Source organism: Ammodytes marinus (assembly GCF_949987685.1).
Source record: "Ammodytes marinus genome assembly, chromosome: 19".
NCBI lineage: Eukaryota > Metazoa > Chordata > Actinopteri > Uranoscopiformes > Ammodytidae > Ammodytes > Ammodytes marinus.
Genome location: NC_137223.1, coordinates 7,608,801 through 7,630,375, shown reverse-complemented (window position 1 = coordinate 7,630,375; position 21,575 = coordinate 7,608,801). Strand labels below are relative to the sequence as shown.

General features: G+C 42.9%; 1 protein-coding gene across 2 annotated transcripts in view; it reads left to right on the top strand.

The window, feature by feature from the left end:
- The window catches only part of LOC307266011 (pleckstrin homology domain-containing family G member 1), a 44,376-nt gene extending 24,390 nt beyond the window's left edge, over positions 1 to 19,986 (top strand). For both annotated transcript variants that reach the window (XM_080047890.1, XM_080047889.1), the window contains exons 3-17: positions 1,355 to 1,455; positions 2,921 to 2,990; positions 8,426 to 8,472; positions 10,735 to 10,885; positions 11,235 to 11,366; positions 12,211 to 12,393; positions 12,509 to 12,604; positions 13,019 to 13,105; positions 13,521 to 13,554; positions 13,646 to 13,738; positions 13,836 to 13,897; positions 14,154 to 14,339; positions 14,462 to 14,581; positions 14,696 to 16,541; positions 16,957 to 19,986. In XM_080047890.1, the coding sequence (XP_079904016.1) occupies positions 1,355 to 1,455; positions 2,921 to 2,990; positions 8,426 to 8,472; positions 10,735 to 10,885; positions 11,235 to 11,366; positions 12,211 to 12,393; positions 12,509 to 12,604; positions 13,019 to 13,105; positions 13,521 to 13,554; positions 13,646 to 13,738; positions 13,836 to 13,897; positions 14,154 to 14,339; positions 14,462 to 14,581; positions 14,696 to 16,541; positions 16,957 to 17,954 (4,206 nt within the window). In that variant the 3' untranslated portion in view covers positions 17,955 to 19,986. The remainder of the gene's footprint in view (positions 1 to 1,354; positions 1,456 to 2,920; positions 2,991 to 8,425; positions 8,473 to 10,734; positions 10,886 to 11,234; positions 11,367 to 12,210; positions 12,394 to 12,508; positions 12,605 to 13,018; positions 13,106 to 13,520; positions 13,555 to 13,645; positions 13,739 to 13,835; positions 13,898 to 14,153; positions 14,340 to 14,461; positions 14,582 to 14,695; positions 16,542 to 16,956) is intronic.
- Positions 19,987 to 21,575: the final 1,589 nt, after the last annotated feature.

Here is a 21,575-nt window from a genome sequence, read left to right as displayed (position 1 = left end):
GTGTGTGTGTGTGTGTGTGTGTGTGTGTGTGTGTGTGTGTGTGTGTGTGTGTGTGTGTGTGTGTGTGTGTGTGTGTGTGTGTGTGTGTGTGTGTGTGTGTGTGTGTGTGTGTGTGTGTGTGTGTGTGTGTGTGTGTGTGTGTGTGTGTGCCTGCATGCGTGTGTGTGTGTGTTTGTTTTGGGTTGTGAACTATCATCCGTCAGTGTGAGACAGACGAGGAAGAGATGCTTTATAGGAAGTGCGAACAACAAATGAATTGCAATAATGGCATCCGGAAGGAATGATGTGCAACAGCAAATGACTATAGCAGCCTGCAGCTATCGATTTAATAGCTGTGTCTAGTTTTTACTACTTTACTGATCTTGCTTATCGGTAGTTCCTGCATCGCTGCCTGCACAAACACAAGAAGCAGACTCCAAACAAGAGAAACATGCCGTCAAGTGTCTCTCTCTCTGTCTGCAGGCCAGAGTGATACCTGAGGCTAGCGTTTAATCCTTTACTAACAGCGGTGATGGAGGTAGTGATTAGAGCCCGGAGAGTTAAATCCTCTTATACCTGTTTTTCAACATGATAGCCGTGTGAAAGCTGTGTTTCTCAGCATTCGACTCATTTACAAATTTAAAAAAAACAGACGACCTGTGCTTTTTTTCCCTTATCAAACTGTTGTTTACACAAAACAGCCAAACAAGGATCAGACCCAGATAAGAATGGGTCGTTGTCATCAAAGTTACAACTGGTTTTGGTCAGTTTTAGTGTTGACTCTTCAGCTTTGAATCTTATCAGAACTGAAATGACAAGTGTTTCATTTGTGTTTTTGTTACTTTAAAAATATGAATGAAAGCACATTTTATTTATATGGAAAAGGATAATGAAAATGCCTACAACATAACGTTCTCTGCTTCAACATCTGTGTATCTGGATGCCATACAGCTGGAGGATTGAGCTTCTGGGTCTGGGACAAATTGCAGAAAGATATCAATTGTTCGGCTTCCCTTTTTAGAGCAGCATTGGAAAAATCATTTTGCATTCTGGACAGAAATAGCCAAGCAACTTTCCTTCAGAAAAGCCCAGAATTGTCCCACTAATGGTTCATCCCTTAGAGTCTCAGACAAATGAAAAAATAGCTTAAATAGCTCTAGAAATGTGACCATTCATCAATTAACATTGAAGTCAACAGTCAAGTGGCCTAAGGTGAGCAGTGGGCTTTTAACAGCTAGTCTGTAATAGGAGTCACTGAGTGAGATTGTCTGTCAAAAATCCACTGTGTAGGTGTTGGTGCAAAAGGCTTGTGTCAATCAAAAATGTCAGCCATGTAGCACTAACATATTTTTTCTGTTGCTTTCTCTCCGTGCAGGACTACTTGGAGTGCATCAGTAATCAGTCTCGGCTGGACCTGAGCCCTGAGGATAAAGGCTCTCTGTTCGGCAACATCCAGGACATCTTCCACTTTAACAGGTACGACACATGTAAAGAGCTGTAGACTTGAGACACATGTGACAAGCCATTGGTGCCGTGGTAACGTCAAATGACCCGGTTGGTAGAGATAGGAGATATCCCCATGTTTATGACTTTGGGGAACGCTCTCATTACTAGACGACCCAAGGCAGTTACAATACAATAAAGCACTATACAGTACATCCATCACATGGTTTGTTATTCCGTTTCCTAGTCGTAATTTTTGCCTATAGGTAGTTGGTGTGAATGCTATTTCCTATTACTTCCTAAAGACTTGAATGTTCTTGACCTCGTAAACATTCTTTAACAAGAAAAAAATAAAAAGAGTGAAACAGCTGAAGGCTCAATTTCTATTCACATTAGGCCTCTTCATTTTAAAGCCATCTGCAAAATAATATGAACATGCTGCAAAAGGATAGATATTCAAATAAAAAACATTTGCAAATGGTCTTAACCGAGAAATGTTTTAAAGTTATCTTTTTTGCTAATAAAGATGGAGACTCATTTTTAACGTTATTGAGATCTAAAGAAAAAAACTGCTCTGGCTACTTATAAAAACACGTTCTCTCTTTGGCTCAACAAACAATGTCTTGCAAATAGCGAAACTGGGCTGAGCCACCTGTCGATTTCTGGGAAGGGCGTTGTCCAGGCAGTCAGGTGTGAGTGTGTGTGTGTGTGTGTCTGTGTAATAAGTTGCCGTCTGCATATTTGCCTCCCTCCGGCACTGCTCTGAAGTGTGTGTGTCTGTGTCTGTGTCTGTGTTGTGTGTGTTAGTCGACCATCAGCCGTGGTGGTCTGGGGACACAAACATGCACTCTTTTTCTCCCACCTATTCATTTCTCAGCTGTCACGCGCACACAAACCGGCTAGTAAAAAGGAAGCATAAAAAGCAGTTTTAAGCGGCCACCATGATCTCATACTTCAGACATGAAACAATGACTCCCACCAGTGGCCTTCTTTTCTCCCTGCATTGTGCACTTACATACATACACACACACACACACACACACACACACACACACACACACACACACACACACACACACACACACACACACACACACACACACACACACACACACACACACACACACACACACACACACACACACACACACACACACACACACACACACACACACACACACACACACACACACACACACACACACACACACACAAAGCAAACACACAGGAGCTGCCCGTTTGAATTCATGGAAGTTTGTCATTTGTTCAGTGCAGCAGAATGCCCTTCGACCTAATATCTGTACCCAGGGTGACTCTTGCTCATGAAATTCACTCTTTTGGAACAATGCATCGTGGGAGAATAGTTTTCTAATAAATTGTCCAAGGAAGAAAAGGGTGTGTGTGATAAAGATAAGGGAGAATTCCGGGTGCACACTTTCACATCATTTGCTTGATTTATCTGAGCAATGTGTTTTATTTATTTTTTATTTTTTTCCAGGGATCTTCTTCACCATCTGGAGAAGTGCAACGCAGACCCAGTGGCCATCGCAGAATGCTTCGTATCCAAGGTAAAGGTTGTCCCCTCCATACCCCACCCCACACACACACACACACACACACACACACACACACACACACACACACACACGTACCTTTAACAGCTAAATTGACTCGTTTCGGGATTAAGATTTGACATAAACGGACAACACATGATAAAATTATAGGCTGCAAAGCTTTCGTACAAGTGGTTTTTATCCTTTTACACTCATGACCCATTTACCAAACAGGTAGTGACAGATGTGTATGAGTTGTACGCAGTTCCACCCTAGATACAGTTACCCTTTAGACTTTTCAGATCTTTCTTATAAAAAAAACACTTCTAGTTTGAATGCAGGACTTTTTATTCTACATTGCTTAATGTATTAGTGCTTTTATTGACGTTAAGGCTCAGAGTACTTTTTCTACCAACGTCTGCCTCTCTGCCCACATACAAACACACTCTTCCTCTGCTTGTGTAAACCTGTCCAGACAGCTGTTTTTTGACACATGCACGCACGCACACACACACACACACACACACACACACACACACACACCACACACTTCTGCACCAAAATACCTGCACAATACTAGAATACCACAAATAAGAAACGGGCAAACGGGCTCTTATTATTAAAGATAAGTTCAGAAGGATCTGATGAAGATGCTGCATGAAGACAGATAGGCGCGTGCTGAGGCCAGCAGCATCATTTCGCTGGCTGGAATGTCAGTTGTTAAGTGCATCAGGAGGACAGGGAGGCAGTGAGGAATTTTAAGGACCCTCCGAATATATAATCACCCTCTTTTTTTTTTTTTTTACTGGAAGGGATAATAGCAGTTCTTCATAGAGAGAAAAACAAGACTCAGCAATCTATCTATCTGCTAAAAAAGTATCACTGGTCCTTTTGTCTGCATAATGTTTCAGCTTTTTATCCTCCCCCACCCCCCGATTGCACGATTAAGTCCCATGATAATGTGCTGCATTCCTGCACTTCCTCTCAAACACTTCACATTCCCTGCCCTAACCCTACTGCAATTACACCCACTATACCACAGCAGCAACTGTCTGACCATGTGTATATATATATATATATATAAATAAAACAAGTCACAGTCGGCATCACATACTCCCTAAATACAGCAGCTGTTGTTGAGACACACACACACCCGTTGTATTGCCTCCCACAGCACCACTGCGCATAATTAACTGAGATCCATAAATCAACGATTAACGTAACAGTTCGAGGAACACCTTAAAATGTCAATCACGTGGAAAAGAAGCTGTTGTGTGTACTGAAATACGGGAAAAAAACCCTATTGTTGACTCTTTAATCAGAAGCCAGTACAGCAAACTCTGCGAAACCAAGTCATACTTATGGTATTTATTACCCATGCTGTTAAATTGAGTCACAGACAACTGAAAGCAAGGCTCCACATCCGGCCACTAATAACTTCATACTGCAGATGTCCAGTAAAGCCATTAAAAGTAGTCCTGATTTTTTTTTTTTTTTACTGGAAGAGTGTAAAGCTCCTGGCCTGCTGCTTCAGGTCTTATGCAACACCACAAAACATCGATGTGCATAAACACAGGTTAGCTATACGACACATGATTAATATGTTGTGTACATGATGGCCATCATTTTACGCGAAATAGTCCATTTTGACTCTTAAGTCAACTTGTTTTTGTCTCATTTAGTCTAAGACGGATTCGACCGAGAATCTTGGAAAAATAACAATTTGCCAGATAAACTCACCACAAGGGTCCATTAGTAGCCTGTCTGCTTTCAATCTCATTGTACATAAAAGACCTTTTCGACCATGTTGGCTTCAAAGTTGAGATTTTTGACATGAAATAGCCGAAAAAGTATTTTTTAAATGCTCAGTAAAAATGGAAATCTTGACGTCTCCTATCCCGCTACAACTGGGCAAACTTCATCTGCTAAAAAAAGATCGTCTGATAGGTTGTGGTGATAGTTTTGCCTAATGTTTTTGTGCTACATGTCCAATACAATTTGTTCAATAGGCTACTTATACAGTATATTCATATTCATATTAGATGCATAGATGTTGAGATGAACATACAGTAGATGTTAGTGGTGAAAGGTGTTTTGTGATTTTTCGGCCTTGTGAGTGACTGTGTCTACACACATGTGTTTTAAGAGTTAGTTCTATAGTTTTTGTCAGTGAGTGGGTTTAATAGGTAGCTTTACATGAGTGCTGCAGCCAGACCACCGCCTGGAAATATTCAGTCACCACTGACCAACAATCCCCCCTTAACATTCAAGGACCGACATCCATGTGTATGTGTTTGTGTGTGTATGTGCGTGTGTGTGGCTTCATCATTTAGCAGGCTAACTTCTATTAAAACGGATTGTGACCAGAATAGTAAGCAGAGGTCCTTTTGTATTGTTGAAGGTTGGTCACGGTTGCTAAGACAGGAAGACCACAAATCCTCTCTTTCACTATTGGTTGCCGACACTACGCACAGGCACAGGCACAGGCACAGGCACACAGGCACACACGCACACACGCACACACACACACACACACACACACACACACACACACACACACACACACACACACACACACACACACACACACACACACACACACACACACACACACACACACTAACAAACACAGGCTAATACATCTCTGGTCTGAGCAGCCAAGAATCACAACCCTGCACAGTGTTTGAAGATGAGACCGGTCTGGTTGTAAATCTCCTCCTCTTGCTCAGGTAATTGGCTATCTATCCTCATGTTCCCCTGTGCTATGTGTTGAGTAAGCCTTTTAAAGGGTTTTATGGGTCGCTACATGCTGACTGAAGCACAGAGAGAACAATTACAATGAGATCTTAAGCTTTTTCTTCTTCTTCTTCTTCTTTTTTCTAGCCCAGTGAGGCGTTCAGTGATTACCTGGTGACTCACTGTGACATAATAGCTATAGTATATCATAACAAGAGAGACTGCTGATACGGGACTTTTTCATTAAAGTGATCAGTGGACAAACAAATCATTTCTGTTTCACTCTGTAGTTATTATGTGTCTAAATCTAAATCTTTACACAGTATATCATTTGTATCTTGATACTCTGAATAGGAATAGAGTTCAAATCTCTCACACGCAGCACTTAGATATGATTATATGATGTATCAAGGCTTGTATATATTTCTTAAAGGGAAGTATATTATAGGTCTGAGCTACTTTTAAGGGTCTGCTGGTTTGCTGGTCGGGTTCAAAGCGTGTGTGTGCAGACATGCATGCTCGGCAAAAACTTGTATTGCATGGACACATTAATGTATCTTGTGGTCCTGCGTTCACAGTCCAGAGGGATATTAGGTGTGTGTGTGTGTGTGTGTGTGCGTGTGCGTGTGTGTGTGTGGGGGGGGGGTGTGTGTGTGTGTGTGTGTGTGTGTGTGTGTGTGTGTGTGTGTGCGTGTGCATACGTTGTCTGAAATGGACGGTGGCACATCTGGTTGTGTTTAGGCCTGGTCTGTGGCGGCAGACTGCTGGAGACGAGGAGGAGAGCTCTGCTCTTCAATTTAGGACGGTTCCCACGAAGCACCTCGGGCTAACCAATCATACAAGTCTGTCTGTGTGTGAAGTTGTGTGTGTTGGGCATGTTCTGGTATATTCTGGGATGCTCTGTCTGTTTGCATTTGTGTAGGTAGGTTGTATTGTTTGAGGCAGCTTTGAATAGGAATGTATATTTACCTACAGCAAGAAACCTAACATTCACAAACATCCTAGTCTCTGTATACTGTAAGTTTACTATGAATCGCAAGTTGGAGAATGTGAGTGAATGTCCACATTTCTGTGTGTGTGTGTGTTTGTCTGTGTACGTGTGTACATTACGAACCAGGACAGACTGCTGTCAACTGCCCTGTATGTTTATGAAGTCGCTTCCGGGTGGCCGTCTGCATCCTGCGCCCCCCGTCAAGTGTTTATGGACACAAACAGAGTTCAGTTGGACTCTCACGTTATGCAACACTGAGGGGATCCATCTCCAGTCCATGCCTTTGAGGGAGCTCGACCAGAGGGAGGGATGAACAAAAATAACATATTTTTTTAAAGAGGAGAAATGCAAGATTCTGAGATTTAAAAAAAAAGAAGGGTTTCCATAAAAAAAATCTTCATAAGAGATTACATGAAAAAAAAATGTTGCATAATATCAGGAGTAAGGGAACGATACAGAGATGGCAAAGGAAGCATCTGAGAAGCGGAAGGTTAATTCAAGCTTTGATAAGTCATGCCATGTCTGCCCTCTTTGATGTTCAGACAGGCATGCAAGTCGGGAAAAATCGAAATTAAAGGGGCGGCAGTGGAGTGTGAGGGGATATTTAATCTGAGTGCTCGGGGCTATTTGGGATCAACAGAGACTTAAAGCGCAGGACGCAGGCAAATCACAGGCCGCAGGGTTGACTTTCAATTAGCAGAGGTGAGCGGAGGAGAGAGGATGCCTTGTCCGTGGGCTCTGAGCGTGTAAAGCCGTAAATATGAAATCTAATGGGGTCATCAGTCATCAAAACTGCACCAAGGCCACTGCAGATACAGCATGGACAGTGATGAGGAGGCAAGAAAATAAACCTTGACCTTTACAAGGTTCGCACAGCACTAGGGGTTTTGCACGGTCCATTTGCCCCATGGACATATTATAAAAGATTTGCCGGCTCTCAAACAATCTGCAATTAAAGCTGGGGTATATATGATTTCTGATTGGTCACAGTTAACATGAGCTGTACACTTTGACCAATCAGAGCGAGGCTCCGATTCTCTGTTCTTATTGGCTGCTGGGACTGTCCATTCACTTTGGCACGACTTTGTTGGTGTAGAGAGCATGTCAGGGAGGGACCATAGGGGAGGGATCAAAGAGAACAAGTGGAGCGGTTGAGTTATTTGGATTCAAATCTCTATCCCAACTGCCATTTTCTCCCCAAATCCTCCACCCCAGCTTTAAACTCCATTACAAAGGCAACAAAAGTGTCACATTGACAATTTAATGAAACCTTTATGTTTACTGCGAGTTGTATGTGATTTTGTTATTAAACGGAATTTGATGGCTGTCTGGAATAAAAGAACAAAAAAGGTTTATTTCTATAGGACTCAAAAAACTAAAATGACTTCATAAGTAATTTATGAAAGAAAAAATACACGTACAGTCATAAACACATCTTGCATATAAAACACTCACATGCACCAACAATACACACATCAATATGCACATTAAATCAAATTCCCCAAACGAAACAAAGGTATTATTTCTTTCGATAAAAATACTTATCCAGAAAGCGATTTAAAAGTGACATTTACAAACGCTCACTATACCACCTACACGCAGTACATGCCGCCACAGAAACAGCCACAAACATTAAATTACATCACTATATGTATTCAGCTAGTCATGTTTCCTGTCACTTGAAATGCATGAAAACTCATCTGTCCTTTTTGTTTTTTTACAGAGTGAAGAATTCCACATATATACGCAGTACTGCACCAACTACCCACGGTAAGACAACAGCTAAAGTGTGTGTGTGCGTCTGTGTGTGTATTTGTGTGTGTGTGTCTGTGCTTATTCAGTGTACCGTACAAAATCTTTCCTGGTGTCATTGTCATCCTATCTTGATCTCACCTCCACACGCCGCCTTCCCAGCGTCTCACATGGCTCCATTGTGCGCGCCGATCAATGCGTTACCTTTTTCTCTCCTCCCTGACGAACTGACACGCTCCATAGAAGCCAGCTCAGCAGGAGTCAAAGTGTCTGCCTTCAGTTGGGCCTCGGGCTTTCTCTCTCTCTCTCTCTCTCTCTCTCTCTCTCTCTCTCTCTCTCTCTCTCTCTCTCTCTCTCTCTCTCTCTCTCTCTCTCTCTCTCTCTCTCTCTCTCTCTCTCTCTCTCCCTCCCTCCCTCTCATCATGCCCCATTTCTCTTCTACCCCTCTTTTATTCACTGCCTATTCACATTTTAAGCTCACGTGCTGACAGAAGGGGTATTATAGTTGTCACCTTATCATACCTAATGCTGTTAATGTTTTATTTAGCTGTGTTCCCATGGGACACCTGTGGGAGTTTTTTTTGTGTGTCATTGTGCATATTGTGTGTTTTTTAAATAGGCCGAAACGTGAGGCTATTCTTCATGTCAAGACATTACTGATCCCACCCAACACACCTTCTCCTCTGACTACCATTTTGCTTTCACAGCAGAAGATAAGACAAACGTGTAGGGGGGGGAAGACTCTATTTACCCACTGATGATGACTAATTGAATGCTGAATTTGTGTTTGTGTGTGTGAGAGAGACAGTCTGTGTGTATGAGGGGGGCTATTGTCAGCTGTTTGAGATAGAACTTCTCCCACTTCCACACCACAGCTGGTGACCCTGGCCAAGGGCACACACGACAGGCACGCACACACGTCGACGATAATCACACACACACACACACAAAAACACTCACACACACACACACACACACACACACACACACAGAGGCTGCAGATGTATCGTGGTCATGCTGAGCTCTAAGGTCGGGTTTCCTTCTGAACAATGTGAGGCCTGTGCATAGCTTGACTGGAATTTAGACATGCAGACATGCACATGCATGCGTGCGCTCACACGCACACACACAAAGACACACACAAAGACACAACAAAGTTTTGGGCAACTCACAACTGTCTTTTTCCACTGTGCATGAGTATGCGCACACACATACAGCCTACATCAGTTTGTGAAATAGGCTCTTTCTTCCCCAGTAGGGCACACAACAAACCAGCTGCACTGACCAGCAAATTCAAGTCTCAGAAGGTGGTACAGTGCTGCTGTTTCAGTAGAATACGTACCAAAATCATCATTCATCTAGAAAAACACTAAAAGCCTTAAATGTAATGTAAGATTTAGACCTAGGGCTGTATGATAATGTAATAATAACCATTTATTTTTCATTATGATTCAGGAGAGTAAGTATTCACTAGAATAAAAACAATTAAAAGCTAATTAAAATGAAAAGTGGAATAATGTTTCATTTATTTCAATGGAAGGCAGATGGATGGATGGAGATCTTCACAGTCTTCATACACCGTTGTAAAGTCTCTTTCTGTCCCTTTCTTGGATGTGTGTTTCTGTCCAATCAGGTGTGACATTTTTCTATTTCAGTATCGTCTGTCGGGGGGGCACACATTACTCTCACCCGTCATCGCTGTTTAATTTGGTTTAAAGCTCCCATATTATACTCTTTTCGGTTCTATTATACACCATATTATATGGTCTTAGTGGTCCCTAATACGTTTTTCTTTAATTGTTTGCTGAAAAAAACTTTCAGATAATTTATTGTACTATGCTGATGTTCAGCTAATCTCACAATGCCCTATTTTTTTAAAAGAGCTGCAGCTCCCCTCGTAAATATACAATCTTTGAGCTCCCCCCACCCCCTGTCCGGAAGCGAAGCCAGATACGCCTCGCCCTCTGTCTGTCAGGGCCGTGGACCAATAAGAAATAGGGGTGTGGGCTGCACAGTGGAAGCTTCTGGCTTTCCAGTTTGTGAGGTCAGAAAAGGGGAGAATTCTGACTGGAGTATATTGAGGGGGAGGGGTGGGGGTTTCAGAAAAGGGGAGAGTGAGAAAAGGAGAGATTGTTATTTTTTTAAATAATTTGGCAGTCTCTAGGCACACCGTGGACGCATGGATATGTTGGAACACATTTAAAAAGTGCATTTAGCATAATATGTGACCTTTAAAACCAACACATCCCTGATATCTTCTCCGCTGCTCTGCCTCCACAGGTCGGTGGCCGTGCTCACAGAGTGCATGAGGAACAAGGCGTTGGCCAAGTTTCTCCGCGAGCGCCAGGAATCTCTGAGGCACTCCTTGCCTCTGGGCTCCTACCTGCTCAAGCCAGTGCAGAGGATCCTCAAGTACCACCTACTGCTACACGTACGTCTGCTTGTCGTCTGTTAAAAACACATGCACAATTATTCTTCAACCCACAAGAAATGCAAGCACAGGCACACACTTGTAAGCTTTTTTTTTTTTTTATCCATACAACAATACAAATGGATGTGTGTACGGTTACATAACAAGCGATTCTGACTCGGCGCCCAGTGACAATCCCCACTGGAGAAGCCAAATGTTTTGACATATGGCGCTCAGTATGTGTGTTCCTGTGTATGTATACGCTTTGCATTAGAGTGCATGCAAGAGTGTGTTTATGTGCGGAAACGCTGGATGGCGTGTTCCCCCCGTTGCATGTGTCTTATTCCCAGCAATTGTTGTGTATGTGCAGGAGATAGCCAACCACATGGAGAAGGACACGGAGACCTACGAGGTTGTGCAGGAAGCCATAGACACCATGCAGGGAGTGGCCTGGCACATCAATGATATGAAGAGGAAACATGAGCATGCCGTGAGGCTGCAGGTACGAAAAAGCACAAAGAAAATAAAAAATAAAGGAAAAAACTGTATAATGGGACTTTCAATGTTCAATCAAGCGTCCTCCCACTTTCTGAATCTATTTAATGTTGAGCGTGTAATCTCCACCATTCAAGTCTGTAATTACTCCTATAACCAAAACAGACACAAGATACCCTTCGAGCCTTTTTAGGGCGGCAGTAATTTTATTTTTTGGGCCGAAAACTTATGTTTAAAGTCTAGGTTTAAATGGGCTTCGGCTTTGATCCCCCCCCCCCCCCCCCCCCTCACGTCTTACACTGCGTTTTCCACTGGGCTAATGATGGCCTATAGCACAGAGAGGAGAAGACACATAAAAGGGAAGCTTGCTTCTTTTATCCGCGGCGATCCAGAAGGGTCAGATGAATGCAGGAATGTGTGTGGATGGAATGGAAGCGTTTACTCTCGGGTGTCTGGAGAAAGGGATTGGCTCAATCAAGATCTTCAGTTACTGTTGTTTTGTCCTCTTCATTATTATATCATCAATATTTGCTTAAACGTATGCCTAGTTCCTTAACCTTTTTGTTTTTATTGTTTTTTGGTCTGTTTCTCTCTCCATCCTGTAGCAAAGCAGACATCCTCTATTTTCTCCCTTCACACTATCATTAAAGACCCACCATTTAAATATAGCTTTTCACTTATTCATTTATTTTTTTAGGTGTGGTTACATGTTTTTTTTTTTCAACAATGTGTTCTCAAAATCTCCTTTATTTTATTCTGCTGGGGCAAATGTTTTTTTTTCTTGGTCATTGTTCAAATAAACACAATAATTTGACTCCCCTCACTCTCTGTACTGTCGGTGCTTTCTGCAGGAAATCCAGAGCCTGCTGACCAACTGGAAGGGCCCTGATCTGATCGGCTACGGAGAGTTGGTTCTCGAGGGAACGTTTCGTCTGCAGCGAGCCAAAAACGAGAGAACCCTCTTCCTCTTTGACAAGCTTCTGCTCATCACCAAGAAACGAGAAGAAACCTACACGTACAAGGCTCACATACTGGTCAGTCATGCTACTCCAAGCAAGACTTATGTCCCAAAAGAGACACAAAAATACTGTATGCATGGTCCTGCTCAGTTTTTCCTAACACAACTTCCTACATGTTTTTTTTTCACAGTGTTGTAACCTGATGCTGGTGGAGGTTATCCCTAAAGAACCATGGAGTTTCAGCGTGTTTCACTACAAGAACCCCAAACTTCAGCACACTGTCCAGGTATGGCAGCATTGCATGAGATGAGTGCACACATCATAATAAAAGTCTAAAGTCTTTGTGAATGTAATGACATGCTCGGTTTGAACTGTGCAGCTACCTGCAGCGTTGAGCAAGAGTGCAATCAGAAAGTGTGACGATTAATTGCAGGTGTCTGATTGTTTTTTTTTGTTGTAGTGCGTCCAGGCTCGCCTCAAGGAATTGTTCAGACTTGTCGAGTGTTTAGAGGCTAATGGCAGCCATCATTGTTACCTAACCGCTGTGTTTTGAACAAGCGCTGAAAAATACAAGATAATCTGTGTGACATAGAGAAGCCATTTTCCAAACCTTTAGGGGTTTTAAGTTAACCCCAACCCTCTCAACTACATTTTTAAAGTTCATGTCTTCTCTGTCGTTTTGTATTCTCTGCCCCCTTAGGCCAAATCACAGCAAGACAAGCGCATGTGGATTTTACATCTCAAAAGACTCATACTTGAAAACCATCCTGCCAAAATCCCTGCCAAGGTAAGATCAGCTCCCGATGACCTCCCTAGATGTGCACTGACCGCCTAAACACAGAACTTGAGTGGGATGTATCGGAAACGTCACTCCCTCTGGCCAACTTCCTTTCCCCTGCATCTCTATCTTTCTTTTTCCCTGCATTTTTTCTCCTCTCCTGCGCTCGGAATTCTTCCATTAATTTTATTTACATTCAACCACATTCAGTTCTCTGTCTTTTTGTCTGCCTTCGTTCATGTGCAATTGATAACTAAGGCTTTCTTCCCATGGATTAAGAAAGTTCACTGTGTACGTAAAGGGGCTGCTTGTGAAGTGTCAAACCAAATGTATAAACTGTACTGTGGCGCCACCCAGTGTCAGAGTCTGTTCATCCATTCATAATCTAACCTTCTAAACTATTGTTTTATTTCTTGAATTTTAGGCTAAGCAGGCGATTTTGGAGATGGATGCAATGCGTAAGTGCCAATAAAAATAACATTAATGTTGGAAAATTGAATTAAGCTTAAATTGTTGATTTATGTGAAAATGTTTCTCTATTTATTTCAGATCACCCTGGCTTTCATTACAGCCCTAATGGGGACAAGAGAGATTCCTATCAGACCAAGGAGGGGCCAACACCTCGTAGAGGGCGCAGAAAAGGTAAGAAAATAAATAAATGAACTGTATATAAAGAGATTACACGCCTTGCGAGGCTGAGCTTTGATTTAATCAATATTTCATTTGTTTGACTTCCCAGAACCTCTATCCAAATTACTGAAGAATGCCAAGCAAAATGCTGCCAACAAAGATGGCGAAAAGGTGAGTGATAACCAGCGATGATGACTAGCCTACTTTAGGTATTTCTGAAACAGGAAACATTTTCCTCTGATGATCATAAATGACATGTAACGGCAAACGAGACCATCAGTACAAAGAACGCTATTTTTATATAGTTTTTCCTAATGCCTTTGTTCGTGTACGCACGGCACGCACAGGAATAACATCTGGCGTTGTAAAAACAGTTTCTTGTAGCCACTTTAACTAAACTCTTAAAAACTCTTATGCTCATTTTCAGCGAATAAGCCTGGGTGCCACCCTGCTCTCGCCCATGTCCCAGCTGGCTTTGGGCACGATCGGTCGCAGCCGCAGCCTCATCAACCAATCAAACGAGTCCCTGGACCCAGGTGATCATTTTGACCACAGTGACAGAGAAGAGGAGCCACATCAGCAAGACGCTGATGATGAAGATGACAGTGGTCTGGTGAGTTTAAAATTTACAAACAAACAATTTATGTTCATTACGTGCACGATTCAATTCATACCATTCCACCTTCAATTGTAGTCCTTTCAACATGTTGTTAAAGCTTAAAACTTTGCATTCAGGGAGGCGGAAAGCGGCTGCGTGTCCCTGGGAAAGGTAGCAGAAAGAGGCTGAACCCTCAGGCATCTGTCGATCATATAGAGCAGTGGAAATCTTTCAACATGAGCTGTTCAGACCTACAGGTACTTATCACAAATACACAATGAGAATTGTATCTACTTCTATCTTGATTTTATTTAGATAGCCTAAACTACAGTATGTGCATAACAACAAGTTCTTCATTTCCTTTCCCACAGAGAGCCAGAGAATCCCTAGTGAGGGATGGAAGTCACCACCCGCCACTTCTCAGGACACCTAACGTGACGGAGGAACCTCCAGACTCCCCCGTTCCCTCAGTAGTAGTCACAGAAAGTGACCATTCTGTGAGGAACATCTGGGCAGACCACCGAGCTCGCAGAGCCATGTTCCCAACCCGCCAGCGAACCATGCAGCCTGATGACGAGGACGAGGACATCTACCAGATGTTTGTCCCCACGGAGCAGAGCGCACCGGAACCGGAGGCGCCCTCGGAGAGGTCTGAGGCCCCCTCATCGCCCAGGACAGCTCGGCCATGCAGCTGGCACGACCAACAGGTGCCCACTGTGCAGGTTGACCCTCCACCCAGCGGGAACAGAGTCCTGCGCAGAGCAAGCAGTGCAGGGGAGAAGACTACAGAGGCAAGACAGAGTCCTGATGGTGACCAGCCGGGTCACGGGAACCTGGAAGTGATCCACACTGAATCATCTAGCAATGAAATATCTGGATCGTCGTCAGCCGAGCAGCTGACCATAGACGATATTGAAAATGTGTATGACAACATCAGCTATGAGGACCTCAAGAGCATGGGCCTTGTCAGAAGAGACCCAGAGGAAAGCCAGTCCCGGAAAGAAACTTCTACAGATGCACAGGGTTGCCAAAGCCAGGCAGCAAGGGCACTAAATGCTCCAGAGGTTCCATCGGTCACCGAGCCTATGATTGAACCAGAATGTTCTTCAAATGGAAACAATTCAAAGCAATTTGGGACATGTGAGCTTGAGATAGTAGAGGAGAACATCTATGATACCGTCTGTTTCAGGGAGCCTCCTTCGACAGAGCTCAAAGGAATGAATGAAGGCCACAAACTAAAACAAGAGAGTGACAGTCTTGTGGCCTCTGAACAAGACCTGACTGAAAGCTTTGGAGTGTTTATGTCTGAGGAAAGCCTAAACTTTGGAGAGGACGACGCACTTGACGCTGCCCATCCTGTGCCATGCTTTTCTGAGCCAGATTATTCGTCCTCATCCGCCTCTGAGACTTTCTCTCAGCGCTCTCAGAAAGGGGACAAGATGTCAGAGCAGGTCGATGAAATCTGGAACGACCTTGAGAACTACATCAAGATCAATGAGAAGAAAGCTGATAGACTCCCTGCCCTCTTCCCTGTTAGCGCCAGTGAGTCCCCTAAGAAGGCTTCCTCGGTCAAAAGCAGACCTACAAAGAGCCCCCCTGTAATAAGTCCTCAAGCTGCCAGCCCTCCAGCCAAGAGTCCACCAACAACACATCGGCCTCAAACTCCACCTGTCACCTGCACACCGTCATTCACCATCCCGGTCATTAACCTCCCTGAACTTCAAAGTGAAGGCACCATCGCAGAAGAACTCCATAGCCCCGCTCCAACGTCACGCCCCCTGCCAACCACCCCAGAGCCCCTCCCAGGAACCGTGAGGAACATTCGTAAAAGACTGGCTCGCCTCAGCAGCGGCAGCTTCCGACTAGAGGACGACGACCTGGTGGAGCTTCCTCCACGAACCCCCCCTCAGAGGGATCCTCCCCTCAAGGACCTTCATAGCTTGTTTCCCGGGGAGCTGGCAGGTCTGGACTCCCCTCTGGCCTCCTCCTCTCTCCTGCTGGGTGAGTCTGTGGACCTTGAACAGATGGAAAAATCAAAGAACCGTGTTTTCTTGATGGCACGGCAGTATAGCCAGAAGATCAAGAAAGCCAACCAGCTGCTGCGCATGAGGAGCATGGACCCTGGAGATGGAGCATGTAGTCGGGCCAGAGTTGAGAAGAAGCAGAAAGACTTGGCGGCCATCTTAGAAGAGAAGAAACAAGGAGGCGCTGCCATAGGTAACACAAAACATTTAGATATGGGAATGATAGTTTCTAACTAGTTTTGATAGTGATGACTAGGAATGCACCGATCTGGCTTAACTTACTTTACATTACTCTCCCATCCGACAATAAGCAACTAGCTGGTGAACATAGTGGAGCATTTAGCAGGTGAAGAGGCAGGTTATTCCATCAGGAGTTGGTGGATACCAAAAACAGCCCAAGAGAAATGAATATTTGACTTGCAATAGCAAACTGGCTAAAACCCCACCTTCTTAATACCAATGTCTGTAGGCTGTATGCTTACAATTTCAACATATCAACTCCAATGTGATGAAATGTCAATGTTGTTTACACTTGTTTTGCTTGCCCCAAGATGAACCCCAAAACAATACTCACACCTCTCTTTACATCCTCTGTGTTCCCTCTTCAGGTGCAAGGATAGCTGAGTATTCCCAGCTCTACGACCAGGTCATGTTCAAGGATCCTCCTGGTCAGTCCTTCTCTACCCCACATCACAGCCATCCAGGGCTGCCATATTCCCCGTCCTTGCCCGAGTCCTCCTTTGAGGACGAATGGCTCCACTCCACGTACAGCAACGGAGAGCTGGCCAGCTTTGTCTCGTCGTCCAGCGGGGCCGACTTCGCTGCTCGGGCCTCTTCGACCCCGCAATGCAGACTGACCTCTTCCTGCTCCATCCCTTCTCTCCAGACCCTGCCCCCCTCTCCCACCACCCCGCCCTCCCAAAGATGGAGCTCCTGCATGTCAGTGCCCAGCGAGAAAGAGGAGCACGTGTACAGTTCCATTAAGAGACATACTTCCTTTAATGCTCCGTCTTCTCCTTCATCAAATACTTCTCCATCCGGTCACTGTCAGTCATCCAGCTCTTTGGGCAGCCAGCAGCAGCAGCAGGAGGGGAAGAACTCATCTGGGCTCAAATGTAACGGACCCACAGACAGACTGCGTGGACCCAGTTTGGGTCGCGCTGGCCGGCAGAGTAGCCTCCCAGAGCGCTCTACCCAGGGACAGTCGGAGCTGACTTTGCATGACGGTCAACAGGTGGTGGTCCTGAACCGGGCTTCGGCACTGAGCATACTCAACGCCACCCAGAACTACATGGCTAATTTCAGGGACAACGGGGAAGACGACGATGACTATGTAGAGATCCGCTCAGAGGACGAGAGCGAGCTGGAGCAGGACAGGTTGGCTCAGAGCAACGGTAGCCAGGCGCTCCTGTCCAATCAGAACCAAGGTGTTGTCCACTCCCAGAGTCTGCCGTGCTCGCCGGCGCGCTCCTGCGATCGGCTGAGGTCTCTGGACCGCGAGCAGCTGGAGAAGTATCTGTGGAGCGAGCCGCAGCAGAGTCAACCCAAAATAGTCCAGTCTCTGCGCGAGAAGTTTCAGTGTCTGAGCTCCAGTAGCTTCGCCTGATTCTATATGACAATTAAAAGCCAAATATATATATTATCAACATACAGCATAAAGCAACAAAAGGGACACTGCTGCTTTTCCTTGAATGCCCTACATCACCCATCATAATAGTCCACAAACAATTTAAAAAATATATAAAACAAACTTAAAACTTCTCTCCTATAATAGATCAGAAGCTTTCTTTGATTGCAGACATATGTCTTTCTGAACACATAAACTCTCTGTTACAGTGGCAATGATAGGTTACTAATAATAATCAAAATGCCACATCAAAGCCCGAATGTGAGCCGCGTTAGCACTTCCAGGTTCAAACAGTTGTTTCATGTCAAAGAGATCTGATGAGGGAAAAGTAAGCAATAAGTGGTAAAAGCAGAAAATGTTCTCGATATTTTAATAAATTCCAACTCTCATATTGCTTTAGACGTGAGACCTGTAGAGATTATTGGAGTCATTGGAATTCTTCTGGACGACTTGTACCAATAAACTGTTGTACAGATAGAGTAGATCAGGATATTTGTAGTAGAATCGCTTCTGTGCACAACATCTCACACTGAAGTAACAGAAACAAATATCAAAAGATCTTACGTGGATCTTGGCTCACCCCTTCACGAGTACCTTTTCAAGCTCTTCTTTTTAATTTGCTGTTAAGGTTATTCTAAGCGCATTTGCGGCACTAGTAAATCTTAACCTGTGTAGGAGCGGTTTAACCACGCCAGTGTTTTTAATTGTGCTTACACTACGAAACAGTTCAGAACAAGCAGCTGTTTAACTTTGCGATCTCCAGATTTGCTACTCAGGCTAGATTGTCACTTTTAAAAAGCTTTTTTAGCAGTAATTGTAACAAAGAGGATGCAACTCTAAAGAAAACATGTCGGCTATTACAAGATCCAGTAGGTTAAGTAAGACTTAGACCTGTAGGTCTTTGTGAAGCTATTGTATCTCACTCTACCTACCACCTTTGTCATCAATAGGGTATAACGCTTTAAAAACAAGAGAAGATGTTGATATTTTTAGATCTATAAGAAACCATAGGACTCTATTTATTTTTAATCTGTGAGTAAATCAGTAATATTGTTTTCATGTGGTATGGTCTGGGGGGGGGGCATCCATCATATAGAATAAAATCAACACGTCGATTATGTTTTTATTTTAATTTATTTTTACTGATTTTTAAGAGGGACCACAAAGGAGAGCATTAAGGAGAGATAGTTGAAAGGCTACAGTACTGTATTTTGTGCTGGGTTTTTCACATGGACATTCAAGTTTTGTTTTTTGTTTTTTTACTTTGTTTACGTTTTAGGGCACTGTTACACTACTGATACTGCATCCACAGTCACAGAAAGAAAGTCACAGTCAGACATATGTCAGTCACTTCAATAAGTTTTATGCAACACAATTGTTTTTCTCATACCCGGTATTTACCACACACTTGTCGAAACTGTTTAAAACAGTCACTAAAGGTGTCCTATTTATTTGAAAGCAACTGTTATTTTTGGCCCTTATCACTTTTACTTCAAGCCACAGAGAATATGTAAAAAATAAATAAAATGTATTTATTAAAAGATGGTTTTATTCAGATTCGAGGAGCGGACAAAATTTGAATCAAATACTGTGAATATTTTCAGAGATGTTTTTTTTTTTTTTTTCATATCACACACTGTTTGGTAAATGTTCCATATCACAATAACACGTGAAAAGTTGAAAAGCACAAAATCACGGCCTACTGTTCATTTCAGGAAATGTGCATCAAAACCAAGTTAGGAATATGAAGTATGTATTTTTTGTATTGTACATTTTTGTCCTCTGTTTCACTGGTGGGGATGGTCAGTCTTCATTGACTCTGTTTTGCACTTTTTCTGTCTTTTTTTACGTTTTATTTTTAAACACTTTGTAAAGATGTACATTTTAGGAAAAGTTATTCTTGTATGCCATATGTATGCTTTATAATGCTTTAATGTTTAAGTTAAATGTACTGTATTTTTTTAACTGCCTAGTTGTCATTGCTCAACACAACAATGTATTGGAGGTAATAAATTCAGATTAAACCCATCCCTGTGTTTTTCCAGATTGTCATTGAATGAATATGTCTCCACACTGACTATGGCTGGACAGCAGCCGATTACCATTTAGAGCTCATGTTCATACTGTAGAAACTAAAGGATTCATTACTTTTCCTTTCATAGACAATTGTGAGATATCCAACACAAGCAGAGATACATATGATATTATTAAGATAGATACAGATCATGAGGATATGCTTATGTTTTGATAAAACATATGCAGATTTATCTTACCACATAATAGGGATATCGGTTTATATTATAAATCTAGTGCAAGATATAATATGTATAACGTCACACTCCCTTGAAGTCTCAACACAATACTGACTAAGTGGTTCTTAATTTTTGGAAAATATCAAGAAACTATGTCCGCCTGCAATTTATTTATTTTTGAAAAAAAGAAAGCATAGCTAGACCAATAATAGATTTTTGAGGCCAAAAACAAATCTAAATTTACAAACTATGATGACAAAATCCACCAATATTCAGTTTTGGAATATAAACACAATAATTGTTGTTGTTTTTAAGTTCCCCTCACATTTTCTAGCCTACATTTGTTTTCTAAAGAATTGTGAACAAGATTTGAAGATTTGAAAAATAAACTAAACTAGAAATGAACTGAAGAAAAATATACGGAATGTTGATACTGTGTAACCCTTCAGATAGCATTGATTAGTTTAGACACATTCTAAGATTACTGTAGTGTATTGTGTTACTATACATTTTATATTAAGGTCTACTGCTACAGAGGAGACAAAGTAGCCTCATCTGGCAGGGGGCAAAGTCAGGGATGTCAGCTGCTTGAGTGAGGAAACCCTCAAGGCTGACCTGTAGATCATTCAAATTTCACACAAAGGTGACTGTCTTGTGAGTTAATCAAAGACAGTCTGTCTAAGAGTTAACAGTAGTTTATTGACCCTGGCCATCATCATCATCATCATCATCAGCATTGTCTTAAAAGTTGCTGAATCAGACTTCTTGGCCAACGTGACATATCGACTCTAGGTGATGACTAAACTCAGGATGTCCTCTGGGGGCCAGAGGTTGCCCTCTGACCATTAGGGTGGAGCTGGTTAGGGTTAAAAGCAGCCACAATTCTGGAAAAAGTCAGGTCTCAAACTAAGGAACTCTTCATAGCTTTTGGGTTTATGCATGTACCTCTATTAGTGTTTTGGCTACAAACACTTTAACTTTTTATTGGCTTCGTTTTGACTGCAGGATGAGTTTTGTTGTAAATAAAAGAATTGTTCCTGAAGACCTCCTCATCTGCCTCAAACTGCGTCTTCTTTCATCAACCCACTACCAACGCCGTTTTTCTGAGTAAAGGCCGGAAAATATACTGCAGGAGCCACATCAGCAAGACGCTGATGATGAAGATGACAGTGGTCTGGTGAGTTTAAAATTTACAAACAAACAATTTATGTTCATTACGTGCACGATTCAATTCATAGCATTCCACCTTCAAGTCCTTTCAACATGTTGTTAAAGCAACGTTGCATTCAGGGAGGCGGAAAGCGGCTGCGTGTCCCTGGGAAAGGTAGCAGAAAGAGGCTGAACCCTC